This window comes from Pseudorasbora parva, chromosome 21 (genome assembly GCF_024679245.1).
Source record: "Pseudorasbora parva isolate DD20220531a chromosome 21, ASM2467924v1, whole genome shotgun sequence".
NCBI classification, from domain to species: domain Eukaryota; kingdom Metazoa; phylum Chordata; class Actinopteri; order Cypriniformes; family Gobionidae; genus Pseudorasbora; species Pseudorasbora parva.
In genome coordinates, this window is record NC_090192.1 from 25423653 (window position 1) to 25437642 (window position 13990).

Consider the following 13990-nt stretch of genomic DNA (forward strand, 5'->3'; position numbering starts at 1 on the left):
CCTTGTATGTCCATGTGGAGAGACTAAAACTGAATATCCGAGCTCCCTCTTCTTTAACACGAGTTTGGTAACTAAATTTGCAATTATAGGCCTAATTAAAGTAAATGTAATTGACTCAACAACCTTCTGCTTGTAACTTTTGTGGATATTGAAGCTCAATAAAACGATTTTTAAACAACGCATGTAAAACACTTATATGTACTTTTGACTACCTTTTTTGGAGAGAGTCATCGCAATTCGCACCCGTTAACCTGAAACGAGCTGGAACGGATGAACTTCCCCAACGCTCTTCCGATTACGCACGCGCTCTAACGATAACTTTTTAAAATATTCATTCCATTTTTAATTTGTGTTAATAATATACAGCTGTCTTAAAGTCAAACACACATGATCAGGTATGTGTTACAACAGAGCAGTATACGCTCACAGATTAATCAGAATCCGCGCGCACCCTACCACTAAACGCATGGTTCAATTATAAACTCCATAATCTTACCGTGGTGGTTCGCGCCGGCAGCTCCATCAGCTTGTGCGCGTTCACTGCGCTGTAATTCCACGGGGCGAATGTGTCCGCGCTCACCGCGGTTCTGTTAGGGACTTGAGTGGGGATTCCCATGCTGACCGAGCGCGAAGCGTTCATCGCAGTGGACGCGGCGTGCGCAGGGAGAGGAGCTCAGAGTTTTTAGGCAAAAGGAGTTAGCTTAAACCTTAGAAACAGCATTACTATATAAGAAGGGTTTGGATGTCTTCCTCTGCCTCTCTGTCAGCAACCCAGAGCTAAACTGCCAACATGTGTGTGTGTGATGAGTTTGTCAATGCCAGGAACCATGTGCCGATTCGAGTACGCATGAGGAGGGATGCTCAGTTAAGCAAACTCAAGCACCCCACATATAACACAACAGCTCTGTGCTAAGCCTTTCATAATCACACCAAGTGTAAGCCTCATGTGTCTGTTTACCCAATGTGAATATATGCCAACAGGACATTCATATCAATAGCCTATATGTAAAGAACCTGCACATGCTCAGTCCCCAGTCCTCCCCTGGCTCTCTCTCTTTCTCAAACCACATATCCAGCTCAGATTCAGAAACAGTTTTAATTAACAGACAGTCAGCTCAGCAGCACAGACCTAGTGCTACAATTAAAAAACAAAAACAAAACAAAATGCTGAATCAGTGTGACCCCCAGAGCTGACAATTAAAATGTTATGGACACTCTTGACAACACATTCATTTTTCTAAAATACAAATAAAACACTGATTATTATTAATATATATATATATATATATATATATATATATATATATATATATATATATATATATAGAGAGAGAGAGAGAGAGAGAGAGAGAGAGAGAGAGAGAGAGAGAGAGAGAGAGAGAGAGAGAGTTTTTTTTTTTTTTTTTTTTTTACAAAATCCAAATAAGGGTTACAGATGTTTATTCAAAGATGTTTAAATGCTTGTCCAATGAACCATAAACATGTGCACATGTGGCACCTGTGGAACTATTTTTAAATGCGCCCTATAGATTGGAAAACTGTTTTTACCTTTGCATAGTTGAATAATAAAAGTTGTGTACATGGAACTAACATACCATTAGCCTCAAACACCATTATTTCCTCCTTCATATGTAAATCTTGTGCTTGAAAAAGACCACTGAAAAATGGGTGAATCCTAACATAACAGACTTAAGAAAATAACTTAAGAAACTTAAATTAAAGAAATGAACACTTGTCACAGTATAATAACTTTTAGCTCTGCGTGGCTCATTTCAGTAGCTGTGACTCGTCCTCAGTGCAGTTATTCAGCAAACACAATCACAAACAGCACAAGTGGCCTGACAGAACACAGACAGATTGAATGACACTATAAGCAGAAAATCTCAAATGGAGATGCTGAAATACAGCTTACTTTCTTTACTGGTGTCTTTATTGGCACGTTTAAGTAAAACACCGGATATATAGAATATGTGTTCTTTTTAATTATTTTAAATGACTGAAATCTGGCAACCACCAATAAAGTAAGCAAGCTGCATTTCAGCATCTCCATTTGAGATTTTCTGCTTATGTCATTCAGTCGGTCTGTGTTCTGTCAGGACTCACGAGCCACTTGTGCTGTTTGTGATTGTGTTTGCTGAATAACTGCACTTGTGTGAGCTACTAAAATGAGCCAATCAGAGCAGAGCTGAACGTAATTATTTATGACCCTTCCAAATAAGGCAAAATCAGACCATTTCATTCTAAGGTCAATTTCTAAGGTTGTAAATGGACTGGTAAAACCGTATCTGGAATATTTTTGCCCTTAAATAATCCACCTCTATGTAGATATCAGAGAACATATAGGGCACCTTTAAAGCTAGGGACACACCAAGCCGTCGATCGTCCGTCAAGCACCGTTAGGCCTTTTTGGAACGTCAACTGACTTCGTTTTTTCGGTGTGTTCTGCACAGTTGTCTCTAGGCTTTTTTGGGGCCGATTCAGCATGTAGAATTGCTGTTTGGCCGTCGGTAAGAGAGAGAACTCTGATTGGCTGTTCAGTTAATGAATGAGTCAGTTTACAAGAATAGCAAAACAGTGAGCAAAGAAGTCAAGACATACAGAAGGCTGTTCTAATTTTAGTGTTCCTGGGTGAATATATTTTAATAATAACATGAGCCGAGTGGGGGAAAAAAAGAATGTGATCAGCAAAAGGGTAAGTGCACGCTGCTTTGTTTACAGGTTGTTTATCTGTAGCCTGTAGTGTAGGTTTCCCTTTTGAATGACAAATAAATACATCTGCAGAAATAGACAGATACACTATATTGCCAAACGTTTTGGGACGTCTGCCTTTACATGCACATGAACTTTAATGATATCCCATTCTTAATCCATAGGGTTTCATTTGGAGTTGGCCCACCCTTTGCAGCTATAACAGCCTTAACTCTTCTGGGAAGGCTTTCCACAAGGTTTAGGAGTGTGTTTATGGGAATTTTTGACCATTCTTCTAGAATTACATTTGAGGTCAAGTACTGATGTTGGACGAGAAGGCCTGTTTCACAGTCTCCACTCTAAATCATCCCAAAGGTATTCTGCCGGGTTGAGGTCAGGACTCTGTGCAGGCCAGTCAAGTTCCTCCACACCAAACTCACGCATACATGTCTTATGGATTTTGCTTTGTACACTGGTCTGAACAGGAAGGGGCCATCCTCAAATTGTTCCCACAAAGTTGGGAGCATGAAATTGTCCAAAATGTCTTGGAACTTTACTGGAACTAAGGGACCAAGCCCAACCTGATACACAACCCCACACCATAATCCTCCCTCAAACAAACTTTACACTTGCGTAATGCAGTCATGCTCGGACTCGTCCATCGGATTGCCAGACAGAGAAGTGTTATTTGTCACTCCACAGAACATGTCTTCACTGCTCTAGAGTCCAGTGGTGGCATGCTTTACACCATTGCACCTTTAAACCCTATTCTTTCACAAATGTTTTTAGAAGCAGTCTGCATGCCTAGGTGCTTAATTGGCTACACTTGTGGCCATGAAAGTGATTGAAATACCTGAATTCAGTGATTTGGAGGGGTGTCCCAATACTTTTGGCAATATAGTGTGTCTCCTTTACACTCAGGAGCAGAACTAGCATGCTAGCTGACAGTCACCTGTAGTAATTTCGGTGTGTTCAAGCGCAGCTTTTTGCCCTGATTAAGGCGTTGCGAGGTGACAACACAGTCGGCCTTCATCAGCGCTAGTTCTTTGGCGTCGGTTTGGTGTGTCCCTATATACAATTGGCGATATAAAATTAAGGTCAGTTCCAATAACTTAGGACACTAAAGAGATCTTTCTACTCTAAAAAACACCAGGAGAAAAATGTCCGGAGTCCTACTCACCTGCATGAACATGCCATAGGCCTGCTGCAGAGAGGCATGAGGACTGGAGATGTGGCCATGAGCAATAACCTGCAATGTCTTTATGAAAGGAAAGAAGGCAGTTGAAAGAAGTTTTAGTTTATATTAATTATTATATTATATTACATTATTATTTTATGTATTATATATTGTGTAAGTATGGCCATCTGAATATATGTATTGCTTTGTAATAGGTAGTGGTAATTTAGGTATTTTGAACACTCAAGGTTTTTTAGGAGGAAGTACATGAATATGGGTCATGAATTACTAACAAAGAGCAGCATTGTTATTTAAGGAGGAAAACAGAGATTTATGGAGTTAGTTTGTGTAAAATCTACTGTTATACAAGCTTTTTGTGTGTAAGGTGCTTGTCACTGCTTCCACAAGACTTATCCTCTTACTCTGCTCCTGCTATTTTACTGGCTTTCCAGTGTCATGAGACACATTGCCCAATGCATGGACAAATCCCAGCAGATCTAGAAGGAATGCATTGTGTTGAAAATGATTGTAATGCCATGGTGAGGTAAAACATCTTCATGTCACTGGCAGGAAATCTAGCTAGTGTGTTTTCATTTTCATTATATAGGAGAGAACAGAAGGAAGAGTAAGAAGCAAATACATGCATAGTGACGATTTCAGATTATGTAACTCTCACCCCTGACCTCTGATTATCTGGAATCTCAAGGACAATCAACCTGGAACATTCAGTTAGGGTATTGACATGTCTAAAGACTGGCCTAGAAAGAAATGCAAGTAATTAGCCACACACTCATTGTTATCTATGTTTTTAATCAAAAGGATTATTTTGTGAAATATCTCCGGTTTGAGAAACTAGGGCACCAAAGAGCAAAGATGAAGACCGCCAAGTCATAAGATTTTCAACAATCACATGTAGACTCGCTGACTATGAGTAACAATGTTTTTTGTTTGTTTTTTTCAGAACTTTCCAGTATTGGAGTGGGGGTTAGTTAAAGGGATAGTTCACCAGAAATTTAAATTATGTCATCCTTCTCACAACATTAAATTATTCCCAAATCTATTAAGCTAAACCGGTATATACTTTATTTTTTCTCTGGAACCCTGACTCTGAAAAATGGCATTCTCAAGTGGACTGGTTACGCTCGTCCATGGAATTATAATGAATGAGGATTTTCAGCATCATAAAAGAATCATAAAACCCATGTGATTTGATTCAAGGCATGTGATATTATACAATAAACTGATCAGTGGCGGCTGGTGTGTTTTAAAACAGAGGAGACTAAACTGTACACTAAATTGTAGAGGTCTGGGGATTGTTGTTTTTCAAAAGCAGCGGTGGTTTCTGACTTAAGTAATATTTCATAGTGTTACAATGGTGAAATTACAAACATTACTGTATGTAAAAACTCCCCTGACACATCACCACAGAGACAGACTGAATGATAATCTTCACCTCCAGTAATCTTATAACTGCTGAGACTCAATTAATAAGTCAGTGAGTCATTCAATGACACATTAAAAACTGTTTTGTGAACTGTCCACCAATTCATTAAACACATTTAATTAAAAATCATTCATTAACCTCTCATTGATACATCATCGAGAGTGCTGATTTTCAATTAAGAACATTTCAGTCTTTTCCTCACACACAGACCATTTCCAATTACACATTTAATGTGCTTTTGTGTTCTTTTCTAAGCTTAAAGCTCCAGTCACCCTTCATTGTAATTGCATGTGGGAAAAGCGCACAGAAGGAAAACAGCATACTGTATTTTCTTCTATGGGATAAATAAAATCATGTAGGTTTGGAATGACATGAGGGTGAGTTTATAATGATGTATATAATATACATTTAAGGGAAGCTGCAGAGTGCAGATGGTAAGGTCAGTTTTGGCGGTCTGTATTTGACTGCATGATGTCAATTGTTTTCTGTTGACCAGCATTAGTCAGTCTTATGAAGGAGTCTGTCATAATGGAGTTTTCAACCATTGAAGTGTGTGTTTGTTTGTATTCCAGTGCTTGAATTAAGAGGTCAGGTAACATACTGATGCCCATCTAAAGAAGCACAGCCTCACGGCTCCTAAATTCACTATAGCTTTGGACCTTTTGTGTGTGTGTGCATATATAAATATCATAAATAACTGTTAAGCTTCAAAGTGCCCCAATTATGTTTTTTTGTAATTTTTTCAAATTTTGTTTTGAAGTGTCCTGCAACAGGTTTACATGCATCAAAGGCCAAAAAAACACTTTCATTTTCTCATAATATACAATGCACATCACCAATTTTTTTCAATGATTCTCAAAAGGGCTCATCTGAAGAGTCCATCTTTCTAAACCCCTCCTTTACATGAGCCTACTTTGCTCTGATTGGCCAGAAGGCCCAGTCGGTTGTTATTGGTTTACATCTTACAGCACATAACTGAAATTCATCTCTTGAGGCTTCCTAAAGTGCAGCAATTCTACACACTTTAAAATCAGTAATGATAGTGCCAATTTTACCATATCAATCCGAGCATGAGTCCGATGACGAAACATTGGAAAAACTAGTTATTAAACCTGAACCCCCATCGCAAGGATTACTTGAGAAAGGTGTTTCTCAGTGATGTGCTACTCAGTTTGACATACACTCACCTAAAGGATTATTAGGAACACCATACTAATACTGTGTTTGACCCCCTTTCACCTTCAGAACTGCCTTAATTCTACATGGCATTGATTGAACAAGGTGCTGAAAGCATTCTTTAGAAATGTTGGCCCATATTGATAGGATGGCATCTTGCAGTTGATGGATATTTGTGGGATGCACATCCAGGGCACGAAGCTCCCGTTCCACCACATCTCAAAGATGCTCTATTGGGTTGAGATCTGGTGACTGTGCCCCCAGATCTATTTTAGTACTGTGAACTCATTGACATGTTCAAGAAACCAATTTGAAATTATTCGAACTTTGTGACATGGTGCATTATCCAGCTGGAAGTAGCCCAACATTTAAAAGATACCCAATTGGCACTAAGGGACCTAAAGTGTGCCTAGAAAACATTCCCACACCATTACGCCACCACCACCAGCCTGCACAGTGGTAACAAGGCATGATGGTTCCATGTTCTCATTCGGTTTATGCCAAATTCTGATTCTACCATCTGAATGTCTCAACAGAAATCGAGACTTATCAGACCAGGCAACATTTTTCCAGTCTTCAACTGTACAATTTTGGTGAGCTTGTGCAAATTGTAGCCTCTTTTTCCTATTTGTAGTGGAGATGAGTGGTACCTGGTGGGGTCTTCTGCTGTTGTAGCCCATCCGCCTCAAGGTTGTGCGTGTTGTGGCTTCACAAATGCTTTGCTGCATACCTCGGTTGTATCGAGTGGTTATTTCAGTCAAAGTTGCTCTTCTATCAGCTTGAATCAGTCGGCCCATTCTCCTCTGTTCTCGAGCATCAACAAGGCATTTTCGCCCACAGGACTGCTGCATACCTGATGTTTTTCCCTTTTCACACCGTTCTTTGTAAACCCTAGAAATGGTTGTGCGTGAAAATCCCAGTAACTGAGCAGATTGTGAAATACTCAGACTGGCCCGTCTGGCACCAACCATGCCATGCTCAAAAATGCTTAAATCACCTTTCTTTCCCATTCTGACATTCAGTTTGGAGTTCAGGAGATTGTCTTGACCAGGATCACACCCCTAAATGCATTTAAGCAACTGCCATGTTTGGTTAGTTGATTAGATAATTGCATTAATGAGAAATTGAACAGGTGTTCCAAATAAAAATTTAGGTGAGTGTACATTATGAGATGTTGCAACTGTAATTCCTCCCCATCAGCATTAACAAATGTATGTCCATCAACAAACAATTCATCACGGTGTACATGCAGGAACTGTATCATTAACTTCGTCAATAACAACCATAGACTGTAAAAAGGTGGATGACACCCCTTCACTATCCATCTATCCATCACTGAAGAAAAGTGAAGCCGCCAATGTCCAAATAGGAAGCTAAAATCTCGCGCTGATTTGTCTGTGCAGTGGCAACTTTGGGACCAGATTCTGCCCAGTAGAGAGCAGGAAGTAGAGCCAATATATAAAAACAACACATTCTCACACCCAACTCGTCACATATGGACGCTTGACCAGGAGCCCTTGTCGTCACTTTTCAACGAACTGGGCTCACCTTTATCGTCAATTTTCGACGCGCTGGGTGCTCCATTCATTTCAATGAGAAACCTTTGGCGTCATACACAGACGCACTGGGAATGGGAATATTATCGGCATGGTGAAATTTATTTTTTGATTTATTTATTAAAATTATTTATTGGTTTATAATTTTGCCATTATGACATGTTGGAGTGTGCTTCTCAATTAAATCAGCAAGCATAATTTCATTTACATTTATTTTATTTACGCTATTTAGACACATTTTAACATGTAACCCAACCCCAACCCATCCCTAAACCTACCCATTTGTGTGAACATGATATAAAACACAGGATAAAACACATACGACTACATCCACAAGTTATTCAAAAAGTTAAATAATCCAAGTTTTCCGAGGCCAACCGATTGATTTGCATGAAGAAAACCCCCAAAAGCGATCAGCATCTCCATCCGCCGAAGATCATGAACACATCAAATTTCAAATATTGCCGGCCGGTACGTGAGATTTCATAGTGAAATTGCATTGGCTCTCATATGTCTTGTGACCAATTGCGTTATTACGTCAGCATTGATTGTAAAATGTGATTGGCTCTCCTGTGTCTTGTGACCGATTGCGTCATGTTAGAGTCTTTTGAATTATTTGAATGAGATATGAATAATTTTGTTCACGGGGCAGCGGGATCATCATTTCAGCGATTAAAACATCAAGATCAACTCTGTTCTTCACATGAAGACATCAAATGACTTCAGAAGACTTGGAATGCAACATGAGCTAATACTTTTATACTGTTTTGGTCAGATTTTGCAATAAATACTTGTGACTGTATTTATTTGCCTGGTATGTGTTTTATATTGTTAAGATGTGGGTAGGTTTAGGGTAGGAGTTGGGTTAGTTGCTCCAAAATATAAAAGTAGCCTTTAAATATTAATAAAATCATGTCTGCTTTTACAAACGCAAATAATTAAATGCGTCTGTGTATGATGCCAAAGGTTTCTCATTGAAATGAATGGAGCACCCAGCGCGCCGAAAATTGAAGATAAAGGTACGCCCAGTTCATTGAAAAGTGACGACAAGGGGTCCTGGTCAAGCGTCCATATGTGACGAGTTGGGTGTGAGAATGTGTTGATAAAAACACACTCCCACAGTATCAGTATCTGTACAATATGAAGTTTAACACAATGATGGATAGAAAAGGATGGATGCCCGTTGATCACGCTTAATGTGGTCTGATTGGTTGAAGGACTATCCAGTTACATACAGAGTCATTTGAATTATGCTCGTTTATCATGCCTCTTGGGCAGTAGAAAATACAGAGCACATTCCCCAGACCAAGACACTCCCCTAAAAGACTGAACTTGGTTTGGTGATAGCCAGACAAGCCTCAGTGACTACTTCGCTCAGAGAAACTGTCATTCACAGTGTCAATCATGATGTCACACCCCCATTTTTATAACATCAAATAAATAACAAAAACCAAACTTTTTTAAAAAAAAATAACACTTGAACTTGCATCAGTGTGATAAAAACTTAAAATGACAGAAACCATCTTTGGAAAAAAATAATTTGAAGTGTAATTTAATTGTTTAGTTTTTTCTCGCATCCCATTAGAATACATGGAGGCAGGGCCGTTTCTAGCCTTTCTGGTACCCTTTCTCGGGGGGCATGCTGAGGGGCTGTGGGGGCTGAGGCATAAGTTCCTAAAAAAGGGCTTAGTGACGACCATGGTTATGACAGTATTACTTGATCAATTTACACTAAACAGTTATCTCTGATTTAATGTTTTTTTAATTCAAATTAACTGCTATAATGTTCTGCACTAGAAATAAATGAGCATGGAGTGTGGTCCGTCCAGTACTAATATTCAGTGTAATGTTTTGCTCAACGTTATGATAGAGCGACCAGCTTAGTAGAGAACAAGTAACCAATAAGTAGGCTAACATACCTGTATATTTCGCTTTCTTTTTTATGTTTCATCTTTTTTCTTTTTACGATACTGAGCCCCTGATGGCTTTGACCTTTTCATGATGATGAAACTAAAGCATGGATGACGACGTTCCCTGCCGCCCTCTGCATGATCTCATTTCATTACAGCAGCGCCACTATCACCATGGCGACTTCACTCCAATAAATGCAACTAATGCCTCGAAATAGCAAAAGTACGAAATATTAATAATAAAAAATATATGAAATAATCAAAAAATCTTGTTGGGGCGGGGGCTCACTGGCGCCCCCCAGCTGTTGACGCCCTAGGCGACCGCCTAGTTTGCCTATGCCTAGAAACTGCACTGCATGGAAGGAGCGGGGTTTATAAGCTGTACTGGGACCAGCCACCTGGGGGCTATCGAGTGTCTTTGGCTTCACTTTTCACAACGCATACGTTAAGCTGAGCACTGACATGGCTTAACATTAACGTTTGTAAAACAAATCTAGCTCAATCCTTCATGCATTAGTCAAAGTAGTAAGAACAACAGACAATCTGCCTTAATGTACACAATTTCAGGTAACAGTGGAGACAGCCGAGTTAGCGAGACCTAAACTACATATTTTGAACACCAGGTAGAAAATATATGCATCAATAATTAATCATACTTACAGGTTGTGATTCTGAGGAGCAAGTTGGTCCAAATATGGTTGGTCCTAAAAATGGTTACTGTGCTATCTTTAATGGATGAGTGTTTCGTAAATCCCCTTTAGACCTCACAGAGATTTGAAAAGCAATCGTCAATAGGTTTTACTGCTATTGTATCGCTGTGGCAATTATAACCACTGACTCATTCCATCCTCACCCTTGGGAAGTGTTTCAAAAGAATGTGTTACCGCTTTACATATGAAGGTCGCAAAGGTGAGACAGGAACTCTGACAACTCATTTAGGCGTTTCAGAGTCAATTCTTTCTTTTAGGAGACACACACTTTGCAGACCATTTACATTTAAAGGCAGCTATATTACACACTGCATGAAAGGGAATATTTGAAAAAACATAATAGGGGCACATTAACCCAGCAAAAACTATGACCATTTATAACAGTCTGATCAATGTGGAGATCAACTGAGTTATGTTTTGAAATCAAATTCTATTAATTGAAACACTAACTATAACTAACAAATAAACAAATTAATAAAAAATAACAGTAATAATACTTAAAGTAAATATAGCTAAAAGCAGATTTTTATTAGCGCAATACATATTTCTATGACAAAGTTGCACTGAAAGACTAGCCTAGGTGTGGTTTGAATCACAACCTTTGTTGCTAACACACCAATTATGCCAATTGTCAAAGACGCATGAAGTTGAGGCAAACTTAAAAAAATAAAAATAAAATGTGTCATACACTCTCAAATCATACACTCTCAGAAAAAGGTTACAAACGCTATGACTGGGGCAGTTTTGTACCTAAAGGGTGCATATTGGTAGCTTAAAGGTATATAGTTGTACCTAAAGTGTACACCTTAGTACCTACAAATAACAAAAGTGCAACTTTTGAAAAGGTACCACCTTAGAGACAGCTTTTGTGCCTTTTTTTCTGAGAGTGTATGAACAAAAAAGTATATTTTATGGCATTGGACAATCAAAATTGAAACTTCTTCAGCCAGGAAGAAAACGTATTAAACATTTATAAAGACGGTCATAGAATGATCCTAAATGTGAACATACAATTTCCTAGACAATTTCTAAAACGTTCATACGCACTAAAAATGTTCCTAAATCCATCCTACTCTATAAATCGCAAATTATTTTAATTAGTGGTATAAATGAGTACAAAATGTTTGGGACAGTTTAGATTAGGGTCCAATTCTCATTCATAACTAACTATTAACCACGACTTTTGCATCAATAAACTCCTAATTGCTGCTTATTAATAGTAAGTATATAAGGTAATGCAGAATAAGCCATTAATATGTGCTTTATAAGTTAAACCGCCAAAATCCTATTAATATGCACGCTTGTAAGCAATTTAAGTTTGTATGTATATTCTTCAGCTTGTGTACGCATTAGAACATTTAATGTTAGTTTTAGCCTTTATTTCTCTCTCTATTTCTCTCTGTCAATCTCTTTCTATTTTTCCCCAAACTCAAAGATTAATGATAGTGAGCCTTGCACTTTAGCTACACAATCCCACTTCATCCCTATATGAGCTTTGCGCAATGCAGAGTCACCAGAGCGTCTGAAACACAGGCGGAAGCCACAGCACCAGATGTTCACTCTGATAACTGTTTTTTTCCCCTACCATATTAACCATCTCCCTTTTGTATCTCATGCGTTGTGTGTTGCAATCTATGTGCAATGTGGTTTTAAAAGGGACAGTCAGTGTCAGGCCATGTGTGAAAACTTTGACGTTAATTTGATCATAAAAGATTAATGGGGCTGCCCAGAATGGCATCGCTGTTCCCGCTGTGTTGGATGGCGCTAATGATCCTATTCAATACATGTCCCTCATGCAAAGGAGTGTTACTAGAAATCTCATCTGGTTCTGCATGGACAGTATAACAAAGTTTGCTAAACGTATGTCACAGTGACAGCTATAACAGATAAAAACTTACAAGATGGGTATATCTAGGATCTGCACGTCCACAGAATATTGATTTCTAAGCTTGCTTCCAGGTATCTAAGTGCCTGGAGCATGTAACTGCAGTATCTGCAAGACACAACTGAGGTCACACACTGCAGGAACGTTTTACATTTTTGAGTGATAAAGCAATAAAACAGAGTTTCACAGGCAAAATATATACAGCCGTTATATGGTTCTGGTTCTCGATTCTGATTGGATGAGAGCTTTTTCCAGGCAAGCTATATTCTATTACTATGGGAACCACTTCACGTTTAGTTTATTACCAATTGTAGCCTACAAACTTCTAATATTGTTTATTTAAATATATTTTTTCAGCCCCCTCAAAGTCAGGACCTCAACCCCATTGAGCATATTTGGGCGAGTTGGAAAATAAACTGGACAGATCTATTGTAGGCTACAATCAAAGGTAAGCCTTTGGCTTCAGTTGCAGAAGGCATGGGATAACATTAGTGTTGAAGTTCATATACTGACGCTATGCTAGTCCGATGTGCTGCTTTAATTGCTGCAAAAGGTGCAGCAAAAACTTAGGCTTATGTCGAAATACTCAGATTCTAGTCAGAATATTAGTCTGATACTGCGCAATTGGGCTGTGATTATGGGGCGTTTCAACCGAACCAGGAAAGAAAAATGCCTCTGCACTCAATTGGATAGACTTGCAACCAAGGGGGTAATCTAGCACTCGGAAAGCGTTCCACCCATAGGGGGCGGCCATTGCTAACCAAGCCATCACCTGCTGTTAGCATCCCATTGACTCCCATTCATTTTTGAGTCACTTTGACAGTGAATAACTTTACATCTGAGGCGTTTAAAGACTCCATTTGTCCATTGTTTATTTCTAAAGAAACACGACAATGCATAAAAGGCTCCGTTACCTTGTATCTTACACTATCGCCCCGTAGAAGCTGTTTTTGTAAAAATAGGCTAACGATTGCGTCATAACCAACGTGACTCTGTCGCACAGTTGAGAAATTACCGTATAGACCTGAGGAGACGCTCGCAGGCAATCTTTTACTGTCTATGAGACAGTCGGGGGTACGTGGAGACATAAAGTCTGATAAAGTCAAGGGAGAAGAATGGGGAGAAGCCGATAGTGAGCCAAAAGCAACGGGAGAAAATATTTAAACAACGTGATTCAGATTTCCCTTTCCACAACTACTAGAAGACCTACAGCTGTCAGACAGGTTGCTCACGTCACATCTACATCATCAAGCTCAGTCTGAGCCTGCGCAGTTCGCTAAGCCATCAGGAAGTGAGTGCTCCTTTACTGACATCACTTTTCGCCATTGAAGTCAATGGGATAGCTCTGTCCATTTCTTTTACTGTCTATGCTTGCAACCAACCAGTAGCCTGACGTCATCATACTCAGTTCTAGTCAGAGTCTGAAACTGCTCCATTGGGCTGT

General features: G+C 39.2%; 1 protein-coding gene across 2 annotated transcripts in view; it reads right to left on the reverse strand.

Moving 5' to 3' along the window:
• Positions 1 to 760, reverse strand: part of opn4b (opsin 4b) — a 44203-nt gene extending 43443 nt beyond the window's left edge. For both annotated transcript variants that reach the window (XM_067430214.1, XM_067430213.1), the window contains exon 1: positions 497 to 760. In XM_067430214.1, coding sequence (XP_067286315.1) covers positions 497 to 640 — 144 coding nt within the window. In that variant the 5' untranslated portion in view covers positions 641 to 760. The remainder of the gene's footprint in view (positions 1 to 496) is intronic.
• Between the last annotated feature and the right edge of the window lie 13230 nt (positions 761 to 13990).